We start from the raw sequence: 24457 nt of genomic DNA, 5'->3' as shown, positions 1-24457 counted from the left end.
GTATGGGTTTCAGTGTTAGTAGATTAAGAATCGTTTCTATCAAAATAAAGAACCAATGGTTGAGTTTGGACTTTGGAACTTTGGAACGATGACTCTTGCCAGTGTATTAAAACACTGAAGGTACTGTAAGGATCTATTACCAACTCACCCATCTCATCTGGCAAAGGGTATAGCTACTAACTAATCTGTAAACATGTGAATGGCAGGGTATAGCTATTAACTAATCTGTAAACATGTGAATGGCAGGGTATGACTACTAACTAATCTGTAAACATGTGGATGGCAGGGTATGGCTACTAACTAATCTGTAAACTAGTGGATGGCAGGGTCTGAGTACTAACTAATCTGTAAACTAGTGGATGGCAGGGTCTGAGTACTAACTAATCTGTAAACTAGTGGATGGCAGGGTCTGAGAACTAACTAATCTGTAAACTAGTGGATGGCAGGGTCTGAGTACTAACTAATCTGTAAACTAGTGGATGGCAGGGTCTGAGTACTAACTAATCTGTAAACTAGTGGATGGCAGGGTCTGAGTACTAACTAATCTGTAAACTAGTGGATGGCAGGGTCTGAGTACTAACTAATCTGTAAACTAGTGGATGGCAGGGTCTGAGTACTAACTAATCTGTAAACTAGTGGATGGCAGGGTCTGAGTACTAGCTAATCTGTAAACTAGTGGATGGCAGGGTCTGAGTACTAACTAATCTGTAAACTAGTGGATGGCAGGGTCTGAGTACTAACTAATCTGTAAACTAGTGGATGGCAGGGTCTGAGTACTAACTAATCTGTAAACTAGTGGATGGCAGGGTATGGCTACTAACTAATCTGTAAACATGTGAATGGCAGGGTATGGCTACTAACTAATCTGTAAACTAGTGGATGGCAGGGTCTGATTACTAATTCATCTGTAAAGTAGTGGGTGGCAGGGTCTGAGTACTAACTAATCTGTAAACTAGTGGATGGCAGGGTCTGAGTACTAACTAATCTGTAAACTAGTGAATGGCAGGGTCTGAGTACCAACTCATCTGTAAACTAGTGAATGGCAGGGTATGGCTACTAACGTACCCATCTGTAAACTGGTGAATGGTATGACTACTAACCTACCCATCTGTAAACTGGTGAATGGTATGGCTACTGACTCATCTGTAAACTAGTGGATGGCAGGGTCTGAGTACTAACTAATCTGTAAACTAGTGAATGGCAGGGTCTGAGTACTAACTCATCTGTAAACTAGTGAATGGCAGGGTATGGCTACTAACGTACCCATCTGTAAACTGGTGAATGGTATGACTACTAACCTACCCATCTGTAAACTGGTGAATGGTATGGCTACTAACCTACCCATCTGTAAACTGGTGAATGGTATGGCTACTAACGTACCCATCTGTAAACTGGTGAATGGTATGACTACTAACCTACCCATCTGTAAACTAGTGAATGGTATGACTACTAACCTACCCATCTGTAAACTGGTGAATGGTATGACTACTAACTACCCATCTGTAAACTGGTGAATGGTATGACTACTAACGTACCCATTTGTAAACTGGTGAATGGTATGACTACTAACCTACCCATCTGTAAACTGGTGAATGGTATGACTACTAATGTACCCATCTGTAAACTGGTGAATGGCAGGGTATGGCTACTAACGTACCCATCTGTAAACTGGTGAATTGTATGACTACTAACGTACCCATCTGTAAACTGGTGAATGGTATGACTACTAACCTACCCATCTGTAAACTGGTGAATGGTATGACTACTAACCTACCCATCTGTAAACTGGTGAATGGCAGGGTATGGCTACTAACGTACCCATCTGTAAACTGGTGAATGGTATGACTACTAACCTACCCATCTGTAAACTGGTGAATGGTATGACTACTAACGTACCCATCTGTAAACTGGTGAATGGTATGGCTACTAACGTACCCATCTGTAAACTGGTGAATGGTATGACTACTAACGTACCCATCTGTAAACTGGTGAATGGTATGACTACTAACTTACCCATCTGTAAACTGGTGAATGGCAGGGTATGGCTACTAACGTACCCATCTGTAAACTGGTGAATGGTATGACTACTAACCTACCCATCTGTAAACTGGTGAATGGTATGACTACTAATGTACCCATCTGTAAACTGGTGAATGGTATGACTACTAACGTACCCATCTGTAAACTGGTGAATGGTATGACTACTAACTTACCCATCTGTAAACTGGGGAATGGTATGACTACTAACGTACCCATCTGTAAACTGGTGAATGGTATGACTACTAACGTACCCATCTGTAAACTGGTGAATGGTATGACTACTAACCTACCCATCTGTAAACTAGTGAATGGCAGGGTATGGCTACTAACTTACCCATCTGAAACTGGTGAATGGTATGACTACTAACCTACCCATCTGTAAACTGGTGAATGGTATGACTACTAACGTACCCATCTGTAAACTGGTGAATGGTATGACTACTAACTTACCCATCTGTAAACTGGTGAATGGCAGGGTATGACTACTAACGTACCCATCTGTAAACTGGTGAATGGTATGACTACTAACCTACCCATCTGTAAACTGGTGAATGGTATGACTACTAACGTACCCATCTGTAAACTGGTGAATGGTATGACTACTAACTTACCCATCTGTAAACTGGTGAATGGTATGACTACTAACCTACCCATCTGTAAACTGGTGAATGGTATGACTACTAACGTACCCATCTGTAAACTGGTGAATGGTATGACTACTAACCTACCCATCTGTAAACTGGTGAATGGTATGACTACTAACTTACCCATCTGTAAACTGGTGAATGGCAGGGTATGACTACTAACGTACCCATCTGTAAACTGGTGAATGGTATAACTACTAACGTACCCATCTGTAAACTGGTGAATGGTATGACTACTAACCTACCCATCTGTAAACTGGTGAATGGTATGACTACTAACTTACCCATCTGTAAACTGGTGAATGGCAGGGTATGGCTACTAACGTACCCATCTGTAAACTGGTGAATGGTATGACTACTAACCTACCCATCTGTAAACTGGTGAATGGTATGACTACTAACGTACCCATCTGTAAACTGGTGAATGGTATGACTACTAACGTACCCATCTGTAAACTGGTGAATGGTATGGCTACTAACTTACCCATCTGTAAACTGGTGAATGGCAGGGTATGGCTACTAACGTACCCATCTGTAAACTGGTGAATGGTATGACTACTAACGTACCCATCTGTAAACTGGTGAATGGTATGACTACTAACTTACCCATCTGTAAACTGGTGAATGGCAGGGTATGGCTACTAACGTACCCATCTGTAAACTGGTGAATGGTATGACTACTAACCTACCCATCTGTAAACTGGTGAATGGTATGACTACTAACGTACCCATCTGTAAACTGGTGAATGGTATGACTACTAACGTACCCATCTGTAAACTGGTGAATGGCAGGGTATGGCTACTAACGTACCCATCTGTAAACTGGTGAATGGTATGACTACTAACCTACCCATCTGTAAACTGGTGAATGGTATGACTACTAATGTACCCATCTGTAAACTGGTGAATGGTATGACTACTAACCTACCCATCTGTAAACTGGTGAATGGTATGACTACTAACGTACCCATCTGTAAACTGGTGAATGGTATGACTACTAACTTACCCATCTGTAAACTGGGGAATGGTATGACTACTAACGTACCCATCTGTAAACTGGTGAATGGTATGACTACTAACGTACCCATCTGTAAACTGGTGAATGGTATGACTACTAACCTACCCATCTGTAAACTAGTGAATGGTAGGGTATGGCTACTAACTTACCCATCTGAAACTGGTGAATGGTATGACTACTAACGTACCCATCTGTAAACTGGTGAATGGTATGACTACTAACGTACCCATCTGTAAACTGGTGAATGGTATGACTACTAACTTACCCATCTGTAAACTGGTGAATGGCAGGGTATGACTACTAACGTACCCATCTGTAAACTGGTGAATGGTATGACTACTAACCTACCCATCTGTAAACTGGTGAATGGTATGACTACTAACGTACCCATCTGTAAACTGGTGAATGGTATGACTACTAACTTACCCATCTGTAAACTGGTGAATGGTATGACTACTAACCTACCCATCTGTAAACTGGTGAATGGTATGACTACTAACGTACCCATCTGTAAACTACTGAATGGCAGGGTATGGCTACTAACTACCCATCTGTAAACTGGTGAATGGTATGACTACTAACCTACCCATCTGTAAACTGGTGAATGGTATGACTACTAACGTACCCATCTGTAAACTGGTGAATGGTATGACTACTAACCTACCCATCTGTAAACTGGTGAATGTTATGACTACTAACCTACCCATCTGTAAACTGGTGAATGGCAGGGTATGACTACTAACGTACCCATCTGTAAACTGGTGAATGGTATGACTACTAACGTACCCATCTGTAAACTGGTGAATGGTATGACTACTAACTTACCCATCTGTAAACTGGTGAATGGCAGGGTATGGCTACTAACGTACCCATCTGTAAACTGGTGAATGGTATGACTACTAACCTACCCATCTGTAAACTGGTGAATGGTATGACTACTAACGTACCCATCTGTAAACTGGTGAATGGTATGACTACTAACGTACCCATCTGTAAACTGGTGAATGGTATGGCTACTAACTTACCCATCTGTAAACTGGTGAATGGTATGACTACTAACTTACCCATCTGTAAACTGGTGAATGGTACGGTGAACTGTCCGACGAAGTCATTATCAGTAACAGAGTCGTGGTCCACGACCACAAAACGGACCAGGGCCAGCTCTGGCACGTACACATCAAACTTAAAGTTCTCATTCCACATCGGGTTGAAACCTGAGGAGTCCAAAAATCAAGAAAACACCCCGTTACACATTGGTAGAAACATCTGCTAGTTAAATGAGCATTGTTGAATTCTGGTCAGAACAGTGTCACTTGCTAAGCACTTTGGGTGTGTGAATTCTCATACCATTGTTCCCGATGTACGGCGTCTCTTTATCTGCGGTGTCAGCAGGCACCCCGTGTATCTCCACTTTGACCAGCGCGTCCACAATGGATGTCTTTTTCTGGTTCACTTTTGGAAGCTGCTGGGCTGAGATGATCTGGGAATGACAAAGGGGAAAACGACTACATGGTCAGCGTTTTTGTCATCATCAATGTGGAAACGTGGTCATAAGAGAGTGAACGTTGATAACACACAAGCTACTGTATATATGACAAAAAAATACAATTTTATTAGTCACATTGCTTGGTAAAACAACGTGTAGACTAACAGTGAAATGCTGACGTATGGGTCCTTGGTAAAACAACGTGTAGACTAACAGTGAAATGCTGACGTATGGGTCCTTGGTAAAACAACGTGTAGACTAACAGTGAAATGCTGACGTATGGGTCCTTGGTAAACAACGTGTAGACGAACAGTGAAATGCTGACGTATGGGTCCTTGGTAAACAACGTGTAGACTAACAGTGAAATGCTGACGTATGGGTCCTTGGTAAACAACGTGTAGACTAACAGGGAAATGCTGACGTATGGGTCCTTGGTAAACAACGTGTAGACTAACAGTGAAATGCTGACGTATGGGTCCTTCCCAGCAATACAGAGAGGAAGAAAATAGAGAAATAATAGAAAAGTAAAACATGTAATAATGGAAACACAACGAGTAACAATAATTTGGCTAAATGTACAGTGTACCAGTACTGAGTCGATGTGCAGGGGTACGAGGTCAATAATTTGGCTAAATGCACGGTGTACCAGTACTGAGTCGATGTGCAGGGGTACGAGGTCAATAATTTGGCTAAATGCACGGTGTACCAGTACTGAGTCGATGTGCAGGGGTACGAGGTCAATAATTTGGCTAAATGCACGGTGTACCAGTACTGAGTCGATGTGCAGGGGTACGAGGTCAATAATTTGGCTAAATGTACGGTGTACCAGTACTGAGTCGATGTGCAGGGGTACGAGGTCAATCATTTGGCTAAATGCACGGTGTACCAGTACTGAGTCGATGTGCAGGGGTACGAGGTCAATAATTTGGCTAAATGCACGGTGTACCAGTACTGAGTCGATGTGCAGGGGTACGAGGTCAATAATTTGGCTAAATGCACGGTGTACCAGTACTGAGTCGATGTGCAGGGGTACGAGGTCAATAATTTGGCTAAATGTACGGTGTACCAGTACTGAGTCGATGTGCAGGGGTACGAGGTCAATAATTTGGCTAAATGCACGGTGTACCAGTACTGAGTCGATGTGCAGGGGTACGAGGTCAATAATTTGGCTAAATGTACGGTGTACCAGTACTGAGTCGATGTGCAGGGGTACGAGGTCAATAATTTGGCTAAATGTACGGTGTACCAGTACTGAGTCGATGTGCAGGGGTACGAGGTCAATGAGATATGTACATATAACCAACAAGCCAGAGAATGAGTCTGACCATGAGGTGGAGCGTCTTGTGCTGCAGCCACGGTCCCGCGGTCAGAGTGATGGGGTCAAACTCTGACCCCAGGTCCCTCATGTAGGCCGGCTTTAGGACGTATCCTGTCTTCCCGTTGGTCAGGAACCGACCCTGGTTCACATCCATGTCATTACAGGAGGTCTGGAAGTTCAGGGACACTGACAGGGGGAGAGGAGATTAAGTAACAGTTGTGGGGAGAATCCTTACCCTTCTAGAATGCTCACTCCTAATGGATGGTGTAAGCATGATTTCCTCACACCAGTCCTTTAAAATCCATGAGGGGGAGTGTACATTTAAAAATCAGTCATTTGACAGATTATGTTATCCAGAGTGCCTTGCTCAAGGGCACATTGACAGATTTTTTCACGGAGTCGGCCCAAAGCTTTTGTCTTGACGCAAGCCCTTTCAGTGAATTGGCTAGCAGAGACGTGAACAACCCCCCCCCCCCCCCCCCCTCAGTTTTAGGACCTTACAACCACGTCGTAAATACCACAGAGACTCCTCTCTCCATGACCATGCGGTATAGAGAGAGAAAGTTTCACATTAAGACAAAGGGATTCTCCCGCCGAATTCTACTCCATCCCAGAATTTGAGAATTGAACAATAAACATTCTGTTTCATGTTTGTGACCTCATGAAAGACAATACAGCCACATTACCCTAACTCTCTTTATACAGGTCCCTCAGTTACGAGGCTTTCAACTTATTCTTATTTAAAATGAATGAGTAAAGATGAAACTATTTGCGAAATGATGTAATGTGATGTAAAAAAACAATTTTTTATGAACCTGCCCAGGGACTGCGGTTGAAAATTAGCCGGCTGGCTAAAACCATCACTTTTACTGAAACGTTGATTAATGTGCACTGTCCCTGTAAAAATAAAAAATAAAATAAACTCTACTCAAAATGAGAAAATCATCTTCCCTGTAAAGTTTAACTAAGTCAGTAGCCACGCCCAGGTGAATAGACATTGGTTGGAAATGATAAACCACCCCCTTTTCTACATTTCTAAAAGTGCCCCCGTGACCCAATTCACATTGGACTAAGCAAGCCCCAGGGCGAGCTGTGGATATCCACTCCGCATAACGAAAAGTCACTCAAATTCTGAATAAATCCTCACGTTTAAAAGGGCTAATTCTAATGTCAACCATACAGGCCAGGAAACGTGGGCGCTTGCTCTACACGTGAAATGGTATGAATTCTGAACTATTGATCACTCAAGAAGAAGTGAGTCCTAGAGGACAGCATAACAGACTGCAGCTGGAAAGGTAGCAAATCTAGTACGACAACACTGACCGACGTGGACGAGTCTCCAGAGAGAGATGAACCTCTCAGAACACGTGAACTTCTCACACGACGACCTGGAAGATTCCACAAAGGACAGGGCGACATCGACTGGGCAAACCAGAGCCTCACATCACCAGCTTCACGTAAATACAATGCATTGCTTTTCCGAATGAGCGATCGTAAGTGGCATATGTATTTATGAGAGAATAGCTTCGCATAGAGACTCATGTCCCTTAGTCTTCCTTCCAAAACCCCTTCTCTTCTCTGAATCTATCGTGTGTGTCGTACAGCAGGTCAGCCACCAGGGGGAGACTCGTCGAGGCCTGGTGACAGACGGAGTATACATCACGAGGCGATGGCTCCATCTGCTGGACGTGCCAGGTCACGACGGGCTCTCCGGCTAGGACTAATTGGGGCTGATTGGGGATTGGTGAGTAATCAAGGGCTGATTGCTCACCAGCTGTTCAAGTCCCATAAAGCTGCCAGAAGGGCAGCGCACAGGGAAGAACTGGGTGAAGTAAGGTGACTTCCGTGTAGTTGCAGACGAGCTAAGACGGTTGAGTGTGTGTGCCCGACAGGATACAGCAAGACCCGGAGCCCAGACGACGGTATCCCGGAGAGGGTCTCATGGGGGAGACCTATCCTTTTCTTTTGATTTATTATTTAATAGACACCCTTGAAACCGAGCTAATTACACTCTGTGTCTGATCTGTGTAAACGTCTTGACCAAACCCCCTGGTGTGCCACACGTGTTATAACCAAACGGTTTTTGTTTAGTCCACTAGGGACGGTATAATGTTGTTTAATTAGTTAGTAAATATATAATTGAGCCAGTTGGTGTATGGATGATTTATAGTAAAGGCTGGGTTTGTGCAGATAACCAACCATTTACGACGTTCAGATGAGACTGACAAAGGTAATAATAATAATTAATTGACTTGTTGATCAGATATTAAAATATCTGAAGAGTTATATTCAGAAAATTATAACTTTGTAATCTGGACATTTTCCGTGGTGCCCCGACTTCCTAGTTAATTATATTTACATGATTAGTTTAATCACGTCATAATAATTACAGAGAATTGATTAGATAAAATAAGTCTTCACCTTTAATGATACTAAAGACACGAAAGTCTTAACCGCTAGGCTACCTGCTGCCTAACTTCAGGAGAGAATTGTACCACAGCCCATTTACTACATGAAAACATTCCCTCTTGCCCTTGTCCCTTCTTCTTTTAGACAGTCTTACCGATCTGACAGCCTGCGTTCCACAAGGGTACAGGGTTATAGTTGGAGGAGTCTGTTCTGGTGCCTGCTGGATAGATACGACTCAGTTTGTCCACATTGTGATGGATGTAGCTGTTGGCTGGAGAGAGAGAGAGAGAGAGAATAAACAAAAGAGAGAGAGAGAGAGAACCAAACAAGAGAGAGAGCGAACAAAAAGAGAGAGAGAACAAAAAGAGAGAGAGATATCACTTAGCTCTACAGAACCTATACAGAACAACGTCATTCTCATATCCTTACTGGAGTGTGATGAGAAACTATTAACAAGACATTTTGTGTACTATCTTTGTGTACAATTAAGTTCAATGAAGTTGAAATAATTTTCTCCATTTGTGTTAGTCTAATATAACCTTCACAGCAGTGACGTAACGGTAAAAACCTTCACAGCAGTGACGTAGAGGTAAAAACCTTCACGGCAGTGACGTAGAGGTAGAAACCTTCACAGCAGTGACGTAGAGGTAGAAACCTTCACAGCAGTGACGTAGTGGTAGAAACCTTCACAGCAGTGACGTAGAGGTAAAAACCTTCACGGCAGTGACATAGAGGTAAAAACCTTCACAGCAGTGACGTAGAGGTAGAAACCTTCACAGCAGTGACGTAGAGGTAAAAACCTTCACGGCAGTGACATAGAGGTAAAAACCTTCACAGCAGTGACGTAGAGGTAGAAACCTTCACAGCAGTGACGTAGAGGTAGAAACCTTCACAGCAGTGACGTAGAGGTTAAAAAAAAGGGGTGGGTAAACTGATCGTCGTTCATGGTGAATAAAGTAACACTCCCTATATTTGCTAAACATTTTCTGCGATAAGTGGCGATAGGTTGTAATAGGTACTGCAGCTAAACGCTTGAGCAAAATAAAAAATGTACTCTCCACGGCACCCTCAGCTTCACAATTAACACTCTCACCAGACTCCTCAGCTTCACAGTTAACATTCTCACCAGACTCCTCAGCTTCACAGTTAACATTCTCACCAGACTCCTCAGCTTCACAGTTAACATTCTCACCAGACTCCTCAGCTTCACAGTTAACATTCTCTCACCACACTCCTCAGCTTCACAGTTAACATTCTCACCAGACTCCTCATCTTCACAGTTAACATGACCAGACTCCTCAGCTTCACAGTTAACATGCTCACCAGACTCCTCAGCTTCACGGTTAACATGCTCACCAGACTCCTCAGCTTCACAGTTAACATTCTCACCAGACTCCTCATCTTCACAGTTAACATGACCAGACTCCTCAGCTTCACAGTTAACATGCTCACCAGACTCCTCAGCTTCACGGTTAACATGCTCACCAGACTCCTCAGCTTCACAGTTAACATGCTCACCAGACTCCTCAGCTTCACAGTTAACATGCTCACCAGACTCCTCAGCTTCACAGTTAACATGCTCACCAGACTCCTCAGCTTCACAGTTAACATGCTCACCAGACTCCTCAGCTTCACAGTTAACATGCTCACCAGACTCCTCAGCTTCACGGTTAACATGCTCACCAGACTCCTCAGCTTCACAGTTAACATGCTCACCAGACTCCTCAGCTTCACGGTTAACATGCTCACCAGACTCCTCAGCTTCACAGTTAACATGCTCACCAGACTCCCCAGTTTCACAGTTAACATGACCAGACTCCTCAGCTTCACAGTTAACATGCTCACCAGACTCCTCAGTTTCACAGTTAACATGACCAGACTCCTCAGCTTCACAGTTAACATTCTCACCAGACTCCTCAGCTTCACAGTTAACATGCTCACCAGACTCCTCAGCCAACGCCATAGCTTTCCTTTCCTTGAAGGAGGACATCTCGTAGAAGCCCAGGTTATCTTTAGCATCCTGGAATCCATTGAAATGGACGCTCTTACAGTAGATCACCATGTCTGACAGCTCCTTAGCCAGCTTCAGTTTTTTACCTTCCTGCAGATCAAACACATTCACACTTCAGCTCACTTCAGCTTTACTGTACAGTAGTTTGGACAGAATGGTAACACACTCCAGCTCTACTAGAACATATAGAACATACAGAACATATAGAACATGCAGAACATATAGAACATACAGAACATATAGAACATACAAAACATATAGAACATACAGAACATATAGAACATATATAACATGCAGAACATGTAGAACATACAGAACATATAGAACATACAAAACATATAGAACATGCAGAACATATAGAACATACAGAACATATAGAACATACAGAACATATAGAACATACAGAACATATAGAACATACAGAACATACAGAACATATAGAACATACAGAACATATAGAACATACACAGTATGTTGCAATACAGTTATGTGGTGTAGAAGACAGGGAGGGGGCCGTCACAATGATACTATTGGAGTGCCATAGTAGGTTTGGCTCCTATTCCCCTACCGTGGCCTTCTTCTTCTCCTCTTCCTCCTCCTCTTTGTCATCCTCCTCCTCCTCAGTTAAGCTACCATCATCCCCAGCTGTCTCCTCAGGGCCAAAGCAGGCCTCCAGTTTAGTTAACCTCTTCCCTTTGACCAGGAACCTCCCCTTCAGCTCCTGACGAATGTGACACACATATAAACAATTATCTTAATGTGTTAGTTCACAAAGGCTCTGATAATGTGATGGAATAAAACTATATACACTGAGTATACCAAACACTAGGAAACACCTATTTAATATTGAGTTTTGCCCTCAGAACAGCCTCAATTCGTTGGTGTCAAAAGCGTTCCAAAGGATGCTGGCCCATGTTGACTCCAATGCTTCCCACAGTTGTGTCAAGTTAACTGGATGTCCTATGGGTGGTGGACCATTCTTGAAACACACGGTAAACTGTTGAGTGTGAAAAAACAAGTTCTTGACACAAGCAGTTCTTGACACAAACCTGTGTGCCTGGCATCTACTACCATACCCTGTTCAAAGGCACTTAAATGGTTTAAAATAATTATTTAACCTGTCTCCTCCCATTCATCTAAACTGATTGAAGTGATTTAGCTTCTTATGGCTGAGATCCCGCTAACGGGATTGATATGACAACAGCCAGTGAAAGTGCAGGGCGCCAAATTCAAACAACAGAAATCTCATAATTACAATTCCTCAAACATACAAGTATCTTATACCATTTTAAAGGTAATCTTGTTGTTAATCCCACCACAGTGTCCAATTTCAAAAAGGCTTTACAGCAAAAGCACCACAAACAATTATTTTAGATCACCACCAAGTCACAGAAAAACAGCCATTTTTCCAGCCAAAGACAGGAGTCACAAAAAGCAGAAATAGAGATAAAATGAATCACTAACCTTTGATGATCTTCATCAGATGACACTCATAGGACTTCATGTTACACATATATGTTTTGTTCGGTAAAATTCATATTTATATAAAAAAAATCTCAGTATACATTGGCGTGTTATGTTCAGTAGTTCCAAAAACATCTGGTGATTTTGTAGAGCCACATCAATTTCCAGAAATACTCATAATAAACATTGATCAAAGATACAAGTGTTATACATGGAATTTTAAATTCACTTCTCCTTAATGCAACCGCTGTGTCAGATTTCAAAAAAGCTTTACGGAAAAAGCAAACCATGCAATAATCTGAGTACGGCGCTCAGAGACCAAACAAGCCAAAAAGATATCCGCCATATGGTGCAGTCAACAGAAGTCAGAAATAACATGATAAATATTCACTTACCTTTGATGATCTTCATCAGAATGCACTCCCAGGAATCCCAGTTCCACAATAAATGTTTGATTTGTTTGATAAAATGTATGTCCAAATACCTCCTTCTGTTAGTGCGTTTGGTAAACAAATCCAAACGCGCCGAAAGGTCGGACGAAAGGTCCAAAAAGTTATATTACAGGTCATAGAAACATGTCAAACGAAGTATAGAATCAATCTTTAGGATGTTTTTCTCATTAATCTTCAATAATGTTCCAACCGGAGAATTCCTTTTTCTACAAAAAGCAATGGAAACGAAAGCTAACTTTCGCATGACCGCGCATCACGAGCTCGTGGCTCTCTGCCAGACACCTGGCTCAATCCCCTCTCCTTCGGCCACCCTTCACAGTAGAAGCATCAAACAAGGTTCTAAATTCTGTTGACATCTTAGTGGAAGCCTTAGGAAGTGCAAAATGACCCCACAGACACTGTATTTTGGAATGGCAATGAGTTGAAAAACTACAAACCTCAGATTTCCCACTTCCTGGTTGGATTTTTCTCAGGTTTTCGCCTGACATATGAGTTTTGTTATACTCACAGACATCATTCAAACAGTTTTAGAAACTTCAGAGTGTTTTCTATCCAAATATACTAATAATATGCATATATTAGCAGCTGGAACTGAGTAGCAGGTCGTTTACTCTGGGCACCTTATTCATCCAAGCTACTCAATACTGCCCCCAGGCATAAGATGTTTTTAAACAAGTGACATCAATAAGGGATCAACTTTCACCTGGATTCACCTGGTCAGTCTATGTCAGGGAAAGAGCAGGTGTTCATAATGTTTGGTATACTCAGTGTATATTTTTAAGTTCTTCTTGACTAAGGAACTAGAGACATTCCTGGACAGGAAATGCTCCTGGTCCTAGGAAGCACTAGGCACATTAAAACAGAAGTAAATCTAGAATGTGTTGTCAAAAGAGGGGAACTGTAAGAATTCTGCATATCATACACTTCCTCATATACACACAGACAGTGACTCTTATATGAAACAGTAGACTAGAGACTATAGCCAGCCACCTCTGGGGAGGGGAAGCCTGTGGGCATCTGGTCCCCCAGGGGGGAGGTGAGCAGAGCGCTGCCCAGGATGGAGCTCATGTGCTGGGCCATGACCCTCTGCTGCTCCACACTACAGTGATTCTCCAAGGACAGGATCACTGGGTAGTCCGAGGTCTGGGGACAGACAGAGACAGTTAAATACAGTTCAACTCCAGACCTGAGTCAAATAAATGTGTGAAATCATTTCTGTAGGCGCTTGATTTAGCATGGAGTTTAGACTTTTGGGAATATTCCTTTGATTTCATTGTACTGGACAAACAGAATAAAGTGCAGCGTAAGTATTTGACACGGGAAAAGGCCCGAGCCTTTTGGGCCTCTGTTGATAAGAAGGATGACCATCTGTAATTAATGTTGTCATCAAACATGATATGAATTAAACAGGAACAGGACAGATACAATTCTACAAAGTTGACATGGAACTTTAGTCTACCTTAAAGGCGTACTCCTTGATGGCTTTGATGGTGTCTTTAAACAGGATCTTGGAAGTGAGGGTGTATCCATGGTAGATGACTGGCTCTCCGTCTGACCCGTCCCAGCAGTCCAGCTCCACACAGCGACAGCCCTTTATAAGAGCCCTACGAAGGGTTATAACTGTTTTTAAAAGAGCCCTACGAAGGGTTATAACTGTTTTATAAGAGCCCTACGAACGGTTATAACTGTTTTTAAAGAGCCCTTCGAAGGGTTATAACTGTTTTATAAGTGCCCTACGAAGGGTTATAACTGTTTTATAAGAGCCCTAAGAAGGGTTATAACGGTTTCATAAGATCCTACGAAGGGTTATAACAGTTTCATAAGAGCCCTACGAAGGGTTATAATGGTTTCATAAGATCCCTATGAAGGGTTATAACTGTTTCATAAGAGCCCTACGAAGGGTTATAATGGTTTCATAAGATCCCTATGAAGGGTTATAACTGTTTTATAAGATCCCTACGAAGGGTTATAACTGTTTTATAAGAGCCCTACGAAGAGTTACTGTTTAACTGTTTAACTAATGTTTTAACAACATGTCCTGACTTGACTCATTCCCAGGCAGACACTGACAAGTACAGGTTTTTAAATGTCCACAGTGTCTTCCATAAGAATAGAAGCTAAGAAACATTACAATAGCTAGTAAATCTTAGTCCAGACCAGTTGAGTCAAGTGTACTACTGTAATACCAGAGTAGATCAAATAGGTGGAACTAGCTGAAGTTACTCAGTTGAATCACATGTACTACTGTAATACCAGAGTAGATCAAATAGGTGGAACTAGCTGAGATTACTCAAGGAGAGGTTTGGAAAAACATTGTCCTAGATGATGTCTGTCATTTATACCTGGCGTAGGCCTCAGTACTGCTGGGCCCTTTGAGCTGGTCTTCCATCAGGTATGTGTTGTGAGACGAGGAGATGAAGTAGTGGTTCAGGGGCTGGCTCATGTCCTGGTGCACGGCCTTGTGGGTAGGATTCAGCACCAGACCCTCGGGCATGTGGAGATACATCAGGAAACCATCTTGGGTCATCAGCTGCTTCTCTTTGGCTGCAGTTAGACCAGACAGATGTCAGACTCTAACTACAAGATAGACTGCTGACAATTCAAATGAGCAGAAGTGTCGTTACTGAATAGGAAGTTAACTCTGAACTGTTTGAAATGATATGGACAGCTCCCAGTCTCACCCTCCAGGGAATGCTGTGTTATGTAGTAGGATTTTTCTTCTAAATAATTTTTTGAAACGTCTACTGTATGTAGGGCTTAGGAAGACTTTATGAATGCTCTTCTATGTTGTTGTGAAGGCATAACAACTAAATATTCATTCATAATCACCTTTATCATCCAATTCGTACTTGTTGATGAGTCTGTGTGCATCGGCTAGCGTTGCCTCCTCTCTCTGCTCTTTAATCAGGAACTCCAGTAGATTTTCAGCGCTCATGAAGCCCGTGGTCTTAGCGTATTCTCCGTAGATGGTGTCTATCTCCTCGCGATGGGTCAAAAGGCTGTAGAAGTGCTCTATCTCATCGCCAGCCAGGTGGCCACACTTAGACTGGTCACACTCCTACAGGATGGAGATATGGAGAAAGACATTCATTGGTGTATCAAAATGCTGTTGCTATCCTGACCCTGCCTCCTGACCCCTGCCTCCTGACCCTGCCTCCTGACCCCTGCCTCCTGACCCCTGTCTCCTGCCCCCTGACCCTGCCTCCTGACCCTGCCACCTGACCCCTGCCACCTGCCTCCTGACCCTGCCTCCTGACCCTGCCACCTGACCCCTGCCACCTGCCACCTGACCCCTGCCACCTGCCTCCTGACCCTGCCTCCTGACCCTGTTCCTGCACCTGCCTCCTGACCCCGGCCTCTGTTCCTGAACCCTGACCCCTGCCTCCTGACTCTGCCTCTTGACCCTGCCTCCTGACCCTGACCCGTGACCCCTGACCCTGCCTCCTTGTCTGTCTTGAAGGTGGAGTGTAAAAGACAGAAGACAAAGCTTCTCCTAAAGAACAAGCACCTTACAGGCTGACTACACCGTTCGCGTCGCGTGTGCGACCGTTGCAAAATACATTTAGAAATCTATTAAATTCAATTATTGCACAAACACAGCTCGCGCGAGCCAACGACTGTCTGTGATGCCAAGGGCTAAAATAGAAGTCAGTTCTATTTGTGACGCAGATCGCGCTGCAAGTCCTGCCTCTCCCATCTCCTCATTGGTTTATAGAAGCAGGTACCCATGTGCAATCTCCTCATTGGTTATACCCACGTGGGTGACTGAAAGACGAACGAGGTCAGTGGCGGTAATGCACCTATTTTATGAAAGTTGCTACACTGTACACAAGGCCTCTACACTGACCACAAGGCCTCTATCCTCTACACCAGGCCTCTACACTGTACACCAGGCCTCTACACTGTACACAAGGCCTCTATACTGTACACCAGGCCTCTACACTGTACACAAGGCCTCTATACTGTACACCAGGCCTCTATACTGTACACCAGGCCTCTACACTGTAAACCAGGCCTCTATCCTCTACACCAGGCCTCTACACTGTACACCAGGCCTCTACACTGTACACAAGGTCTCTACACTGTACACCAGGCTTCTACACTGTACACCAGGCCTCTACACTGTAAACCAGGCCTCTACGCTGTAAACCAGGCCTCTACACTGTACACCCGGTCTCGACACTGTACACAAGGCCTCTACACTGTACACCAGGCCTCTACACTGTAAACCAGGCCTCTACACTGTACACCAGGCCTCTACACTGTACACCAGGCCTCTATACTGTACACCAGGCCTCTACACTGTACACAAGGCCTCTATACTGTACACCAAGCCTCTACACTGTACACCAGGCCTCTATACTGTACACCAGGCCTCTACACTGTACACAAGGCCTCTATACTGTACACCAAGCCTCTACACTGTGCACCAGGCCTCTACACTGTACACAAGGCCTCTACACTGTACACCAGGTCTCTACACTGTACACTAGGTCTCTACACTGTACACAAGGCCTCTACACTGTACACCAGGCCTCTACACTGTACACCAGGCCTCTACACTGTACACAAGGCCCTACACTGTACACCAGGCCTCTACACTGTACACAAGGTCTCTACACTGTACACCAGACCTCTACACTGTACACAAGGCCTCTACACTGTAAACCAGGCCTCTACACTGTACACTAGGTCTCTACACTGTACACAAGGCCTCTACACTGTACACCAGGCCTCTACACTGTACACCAGGCCTCTACACTGTACACAAGGCCCTACACTGTACACCAGGCCTCTACACTGTACACAAGGTCTCTACACTGTACACCAGACCTCTACACTGTACACAAGGCCTCTACACTGTAAACCAGGCCTCTACACTGTACACTAGGTCTCTACACTGTACGCAAGGCCTCTACACTGTACACCAGGCCTCTACACTGTAAAACAGGCCTCTACACTGTACGCAAGGCCTCTACACTGTACACCAGGCCTCTACACTGTAAAACAGGCCTCTACACTGTACACCAGGCCTCTACACTGTACACCAGGCCTCTACACTGTACACCAAGCCTCTGCACTGTACACCAGGCCTCTACACTGTACACAAGGCCTCTATACTGTACACAAGGCCTCTACACTGTACACAAGGCCTCTACACTGTACACAAGGCCTCTATACTGTACACAAGGCCTCTACACTGTACACAAGGCCTCTACACTGTACACAAGGCCTCTATACTGTACAAGGCCTCTACACTGTACACAAGGCCTCTATACTGTACACAAGGCCTCTACACTGTACACCAGGCCTCTACACTGTACACCAGGCCTCTACACTGTACACCAGGCCTCTACACTTTGTCATATTTTATATTGTGACGTGTTCACCTAGAAGACGATTTGAGCTCTTAGATGTATCAAAACGTTGTTTTTCTGAGAATTATAAAAGTTATTAAATTATACAATAAAATAAAGTATTTAATTCAAGTGTTCACCTGGAAGAGCTTCTCTGCGTATTGATCGTCCACCTCGATGTTGATCTGGTGCAGGAAGTCCTTCAGCTCCTTCAGACTCAGCTTGTTGTCACTGTTCTTGTCTGCTTTCCTAAGGCAGTTGAAGATCCAACTGAAGAAGAGTTCATGTAAGGACTGAACTCACCGTATCATATGGGCACAACATGGTGATATGGGTTACATGATCAGTATCATTACCTACTGCAAAGAGGTTGCCAGCCCTCCTGCAGAGCTACCCTTCTGCAGGGATTTGTTCCAGCCCTACTAGAGCAAAAGCCTGCACAGACAGTATTTCTACAAGAGGATTCCTTGTCATATTGTAGGGCAGCCCCCCAAAGGGACTCTTCTTATCAACTGGATGCAATCATTTCCTCTGTGTTTTCCTAGGAATTCAGCATTATCTGTGCTGGTCTTGCCAACACTCCATTGGCTCACCTTTGAGAAGCCTTGGTTACATCATGTAGGTCTGATATCTGATTGGTGGTTAACTGTACAGTAATACTATTGGTCAACAACTCAGATGCTTATTACAAGGTCTTCATTGCTCTTTCTCTTATTTGTTCCTGACCTGCTGTGGTGAGATTCTCTCTCTCTCTCTCACACTCTCTCTCTCTCTCTGTCTCTCTCTCACTCCACCCCATGGACTTTTGGGGCATGACCTTTCAGGCTATGATCTCTCTCTCTCTCTCTCTCTCTCTCTCTCTCTCTCTATCTCTCTTTCTCTCTCTCTCACTCTCTCCCTCTTTCTCTCTATCTCTCTTTCTCTCTCTCTCTGTCTCTCTCTCTCTCTCACTCTCTCTCTCTCTCTGTCTCTCTCTCACTCCACCCCATGGACTTTTGGGGCATGACCTTTCAGGCTATGATCTCCCTCTCTCTCTCTCTCTCTCTCTCTCTCTCTCTCTCTCTATCTCTCTTTCTCTCTCTCTCTCTCTCTCACTCTCTCCCTCTTTCTCTCTATCTCTCTTTCTCTCTCTCTCTGTCTCTCTCTCACTCCACCCCATGGACTTTTGGGGCATGACCTTTCAGGCTATGATCTCTCTCTCTCTCTCTCTCTCTCTCTCTCTCTCTCTCTCTCTCTCTGACCATGCTTAGAATAAGCCTTGTAATGGTTTGTTAATGCTTTGTAACTTAAATTTAGAAGTCCATTCTCAGACATGTTTTTCCCTGCCTACTACTGTAACTCAAACACAGTCTCTAGCAGATAGCTATTTATCAGATAAACCGTTTGGTTGTGTATGTGATGTGTATATATAATACACTGAATATTCACTATCAAATATTACTGCCCAGTACAATATTGATTCAGTCATTTCAAATGAATACGAGTTTCTCAAAAACAAATGGTTAGTAACTAAAGTATACTTACCCTAACCACGATGAGGCTGTTATGACCATAGAAATAGAATCGATAGAATGGACCTCCCCATTCAAATCAATGATGTCATAATGGGTGGACTGGCGGCCGTTGCACTCATATAGTTTACCATTCAAATTGCCAGAGTTAGAGGTTCCAAGGCCTTTCTATAGATTCTGATTCCCGTGGTTCTGACTCTATATCTGTGAGAAGGATACTGCTCAGTCTTCTGCTGACTGTTAAGGTTCTCCATGTTGGACATTATCTTCTCCAGGCTGGTGACCCACTGCTTGGCCTCCTCCTCAGAGCTAGCCATCAGGTCCAGGTTCTTTCTTCTGCCCTTAAAAATAATGGAGGGTTGTACAAATGCAACTGTGATGTAAATGTGATCGTGTTAATACAATGCTGTACCTAATTTCAGAAACCCAGCACTACAATCTTGTGTAAATGTGTCAGAAGATTCATTAGGTTTTGGGGTTTGCTCTTCGTGGCCAAAATGTCCCCTCCCCTTCTGACAGTCGAAATATGCTAACACCTGCGAAATCAGGATTTGTCCAAATGATTAGTGCTGAAAAAATCTTGCACACCAGAACAAAGTTCCTCATTAGTCGCCGCATCCCACAGTCTGTTGACGGATGCCTCTACCTAATATCTGCCTGACCTCCTCCCACTGTCATCTCTGCCTGACCTCCACCCACTGCCATCTCTGCCTGACCTCATCCCACAGTCTGTTGACGGATGCTTCTACCTAATATCTGCCTGACCTCCACCCACTGCCATCGCTGCCTGACCTCCTCCCACAGTCTGTTGACGGATGCTTCTACCTAATATCTGCCTGACCTCCACCCACTGCCATCGCTGCCTGACCTCCTCCCACAGTCTGTTGACGGATGCTTCTACCTAATATCTGCCTGACCTCCACCCACTGCCATCGCTGCCTGACCTCCTCCCACAGTCTGTTGACGGATGCTTCTACCTAATATCTGCCTGACCTCCACCCACTGCCATCGCTGCCTGACCTCCTCCCACAGTCTGTTGACGGATGCTTCTACCTAATATCTGCCTGACCTCCACCCACTGCCATCGCTGCCTGACCTCCTCCCACAGTCTGTTGACGGATGCTTCTAGACCACACTATGTTACGTGCGTCTGTCCACAAGAGATTATGCTGTACCTAATATCTGCCTGACCTCCTCCCACTGTCATCTCTGCCTGACCTCCACCCACTGTCATCTCTGCTTGACCTCCACCCACTGTCATCTCTGCCTGACCTCCTCCCACTGTCATCTCTGCCTGACCTCCTCCCACTGTCATCTCTGCCTGACCTCCACCCACTGTCATCCCTGCCTGACCTCCACCCACTGCCATCTCTGCCTGACCTCCTCCCACTGTCATCTCTGCCTGACCTCCTCCCACTGTCATCTCTGCCTGACCTCCACCCACTGTCATCTCTGCCTGACCTCCTCCCACTGCCATCTCTGCCTGACCTCCTCCCACAGTCTGTTGACGGATGCTTCTACCTAATATCTGCCTGACCTCCACCCACTGCCATCGCTGCTTGACCTCCACCCACTGTCATCTCTGCCTGACCTCCTCCCACTGTCATCTCTGCTTGACCTCCACCAACTGTCATCTCTGCTTGACCTCCACCAACTGTCATCTCTGCTTGACCTCCTCCCACTGTCATCTCTGCCTGACCTCCTCTCACTGTCATCGCTGCTTGACCTCCACCCACTGTCATCTCTGCCTGACCTCCTCCCACTGTCATCGCTGCTTGACCTCCACCCACTGCCATCTCTGCCTGACCTCCACCCACTGCCATCTCTGCCTGACCTCCTCCCATCTCTGTAATACTCTAAAGCGAAATAAAGCCTGACTGAAATGACATTGAATACACTGCAAATTCAGTTGTTTAAAAATATATAAAAGAACCTTGAAGATTATGGAGAAACATCTCCCCTCCACCGGCTCCTCTGTGTTCTTCCTCAGACCCTCCGATTGACGGCCAGCACGCACCGCCGAGATGTCCTTAATGGAGACTGTAGAGGAGAGGAGACGAGAGGAGAGGGAGGGGGCGGGGTTATTGTCTACAACAGGATCGCTCAGACTATATTGTAAAGCAACTTTGAATACCAAAGAACCAGTGTTGAATACCAAAGAACCCGTGTTGAATACCAAAGAACCAGTGTTGCCCAACCCAATCCAATCTTGACTACTGCAACTCACTACTCTCCGGCATCAACTCAAGCTCCCTCCATAAGCTGCCAATGGTTCAGAACTCTGCAGCCCGACTCGTCACCCACATTAAGTCCTGGCAGCACATCACCCCTGTCAAATCAAATCAAATTGTATTTGTCACATGCGCCGAATACAACAGGTATTGACAGGAATACAACTTCACCGTGAAATTGCCCAGTCCTCCCCCAGCAGGGATTACAAGATCCTCTTTCTGATCTACAAAGCCCTTCACCACCTTGCCAAGAGTTTCAGCGACAGGGCCTACTCCAGGGTTGATCAAGAGTTTCAGCGACAGGGCCTTCTCCAGGGTTGATCAAGAGTTTCAGCGACAGGGCCTTCTCCAGGGTTGATCAAGAGTTTCAGCGACAGGGTCTTCTCCAGGGTTGATCAAGAGTTTCAGCGACAGGGTCTTCTCCAGGGTTGATCAAGAGTTTCAGCGACAGGGCCTTTTGCAGAGTTTCAGCGACAGGGCCTTCTGCAGGGTTGATCAAGAGTTTCAGTGACAGGGCCTTCTCCAGAGTTTCAGCGACAGGGCCTCCTCCAGGGTTGATCCTAGGCTCTAGAACTCCCTCCCTCATCTTTCTGTCCCCCCTAAAGTCCTAACTCTTTGACCCCCCCCCCCCCACACACACACACACAAGCAATGCAATACACTACAAAGACACTCCTCTCTCCTCCATACTGAGCACCACCTAACCTAAAACCTTAACCTACCCCTTACCCTAAACCGGGTCTGAATTCTAACCCCAATCCCGCCCCTTACCCTAAACCGGGTCTGTATTCTAACACCAATCCCGCCACTTACCCTAAACAGGGTCTGTATTCTAACCCCAATCCCGCCCCTTACCCTAAACCCGGGTCTGTATTCTAACCCCAATCCCGCCCCTTACCCTAAACAGGGTCTGTATTCTAACCCCAATCCCGCCCCTTACACTAAACAGGGTCTGTATTCTAACCTTAATCCCGCCCCTTACCCTAAACAGGGTCTGTATTTTAACCCCAATCCCGCCCCTTACCCTAAACCCGGGTCTGTATGTTAATCCCAACCCTCTCCTCTCCATATACTGATACATCACACTCTTTCCCTTCCTTGACCCACCTCTATTTTTTCATGTTTTGATAGTCTGATGTTGTTTGGTTTTGACTACTGTTTTTATTTTATTCATATTTTTTTTATTTTTTACTTTGGGTCCATTAAAAAGCACTCCATAAATCCCATGTATAATTATTATTATTAAAGCACTCACATAGAAAAAGAGCAATGAAAGATCATTTGAATAAACAGGAAGTCACATAGGAAACGTGCAAAAGACAGTTAAGGTTTGGCGTTCCCTAGAACCAGGAATTACTTTATACTAATTCTGCGTTGATTGATTACTACGATGGGAAGTTTTTTTGTGTGTACTTTGGATACTAAATTGTCTGAGGCTTTTGTTTCAGTAGTCTTCTGTGTATGTTCTGCATTCAAGTGAACTTTGCTTTGTGTCATAAAATATAATAGACTATAAAAATACTCATAAACCAGCTCTGGAAATTTCCACTCAAGATTACAGAATTGACAAAAAAAAACAAAAAACACACAATTTCAAAAGTGTATAAAAGATCAAATACAAAACCTTATTAAAAACGACAAACAAAATGCCTTCAAATTCTTTCTTTATCTCCGTTTTTGTTAAAAAAAAAACTAAAAAAAACAGCTTATCCAATGAAAACACTAATTTCTCTCTGACTTTAGAGACCTGTCTGTGCTAAGAGTGACTAAGAAAGCCATAAACTCCTGTCACCATAGTTATTATCAAACTCTCAGTGGTGACAGACTTTTATGGTCTATCAGACTTTTATGGTCTGTGAACCTAAAGATTTAACCCATAAAAAGGTGCCATCATGAAGCTGAATAAAATATCAAATCATGTCATGTATTACGTATTGTAGTATACGTATTCAAATCTAGCGGCCTAAATAAAATAAATAAAAAACCATCCACATTTTTCGTTCATCTAAATTAATGCCAGTACATATTGCAGTAATTACCATAACAGAAAAATATAATCGTTTTTTTTATCTGAGAGACCTGAGTGTAAAGGTAGAGGATACTGGATTCTAAAACATTCCCTACCCTAACCACTCCTGTAGATCTTAGAGGACTAGGTTTTATTTTACCTATATTTACCTAGGCAAATCAGGTAAGGACAAATTCTTATTTACAATGACGGCCTACCCCGGCCAGACGCTGGGCTAATTGTGCGTCGCCCTATGGGACTCCCAATCACGGCCAGTTGTGGTACAGCCTGGAATTGAACCAGGGTCTGTAGTGACACCTCTAGCACTGAGATGCAGTGCCTTAGACCGCTGCGCCACTCGGGAGATAGGTTTCACCTCAGGGTAATTGCAGGGACTGTGTGTGGAATGGGCTTGGTCAATCCCTCAGCTCTTCTGATAGAGTAACTCAGTCGTAGATGTGGCCATTTACAGATAGTTAGCCTTCCTGAGAACTAACTGAGAACTACC

General features: G+C 44.3%; 1 protein-coding gene across 2 annotated transcripts in view; it reads right to left on the bottom strand.

Moving 5' to 3' along the window:
* Positions 1 to 24457, bottom strand: part of LOC110530835 (1-phosphatidylinositol 4,5-bisphosphate phosphodiesterase delta-1) — a 45672-nt gene that overhangs the window by 5153 nt on the left and 16062 nt on the right. For both annotated transcript variants that reach the window (XM_036986605.2, XM_036986604.2), the window contains exons 3-15: positions 21644 to 21750; positions 19930 to 20051; positions 18340 to 18469; positions 15672 to 15900; positions 15185 to 15386; positions 14302 to 14446; positions 13833 to 13985; positions 11495 to 11647; positions 10857 to 11016; positions 9070 to 9186; positions 6514 to 6692; positions 5050 to 5182; positions 4767 to 4916 (exon numbers count right to left, since the gene is read on the bottom strand). In XM_036986605.2, the coding sequence (XP_036842500.2) occupies positions 4767 to 4916; positions 5050 to 5182; positions 6514 to 6692; positions 9070 to 9186; positions 10857 to 11016; positions 11495 to 11647; positions 13833 to 13985; positions 14302 to 14446; positions 15185 to 15386; positions 15672 to 15900; positions 18340 to 18469; positions 19930 to 20051; positions 21644 to 21750 (1980 nt within the window). The remainder of the gene's footprint in view (positions 1 to 4766; positions 4917 to 5049; positions 5183 to 6513; positions 6693 to 9069; positions 9187 to 10856; positions 11017 to 11494; positions 11648 to 13832; positions 13986 to 14301; positions 14447 to 15184; positions 15387 to 15671; positions 15901 to 18339; positions 18470 to 19929; positions 20052 to 21643; positions 21751 to 24457) is intronic.

Source organism: Oncorhynchus mykiss, chromosome 8, assembly GCF_057628025.1.
Source record: "Oncorhynchus mykiss isolate SJ-2025 chromosome 8, ASM5762802v1, whole genome shotgun sequence".
NCBI lineage: Eukaryota > Metazoa > Chordata > Actinopteri > Salmoniformes > Salmonidae > Oncorhynchus > Oncorhynchus mykiss.
The sequence above is the reverse complement of the archived record's forward strand: the minus strand, read 5'-3'. Positions and strand labels throughout refer to the sequence as shown.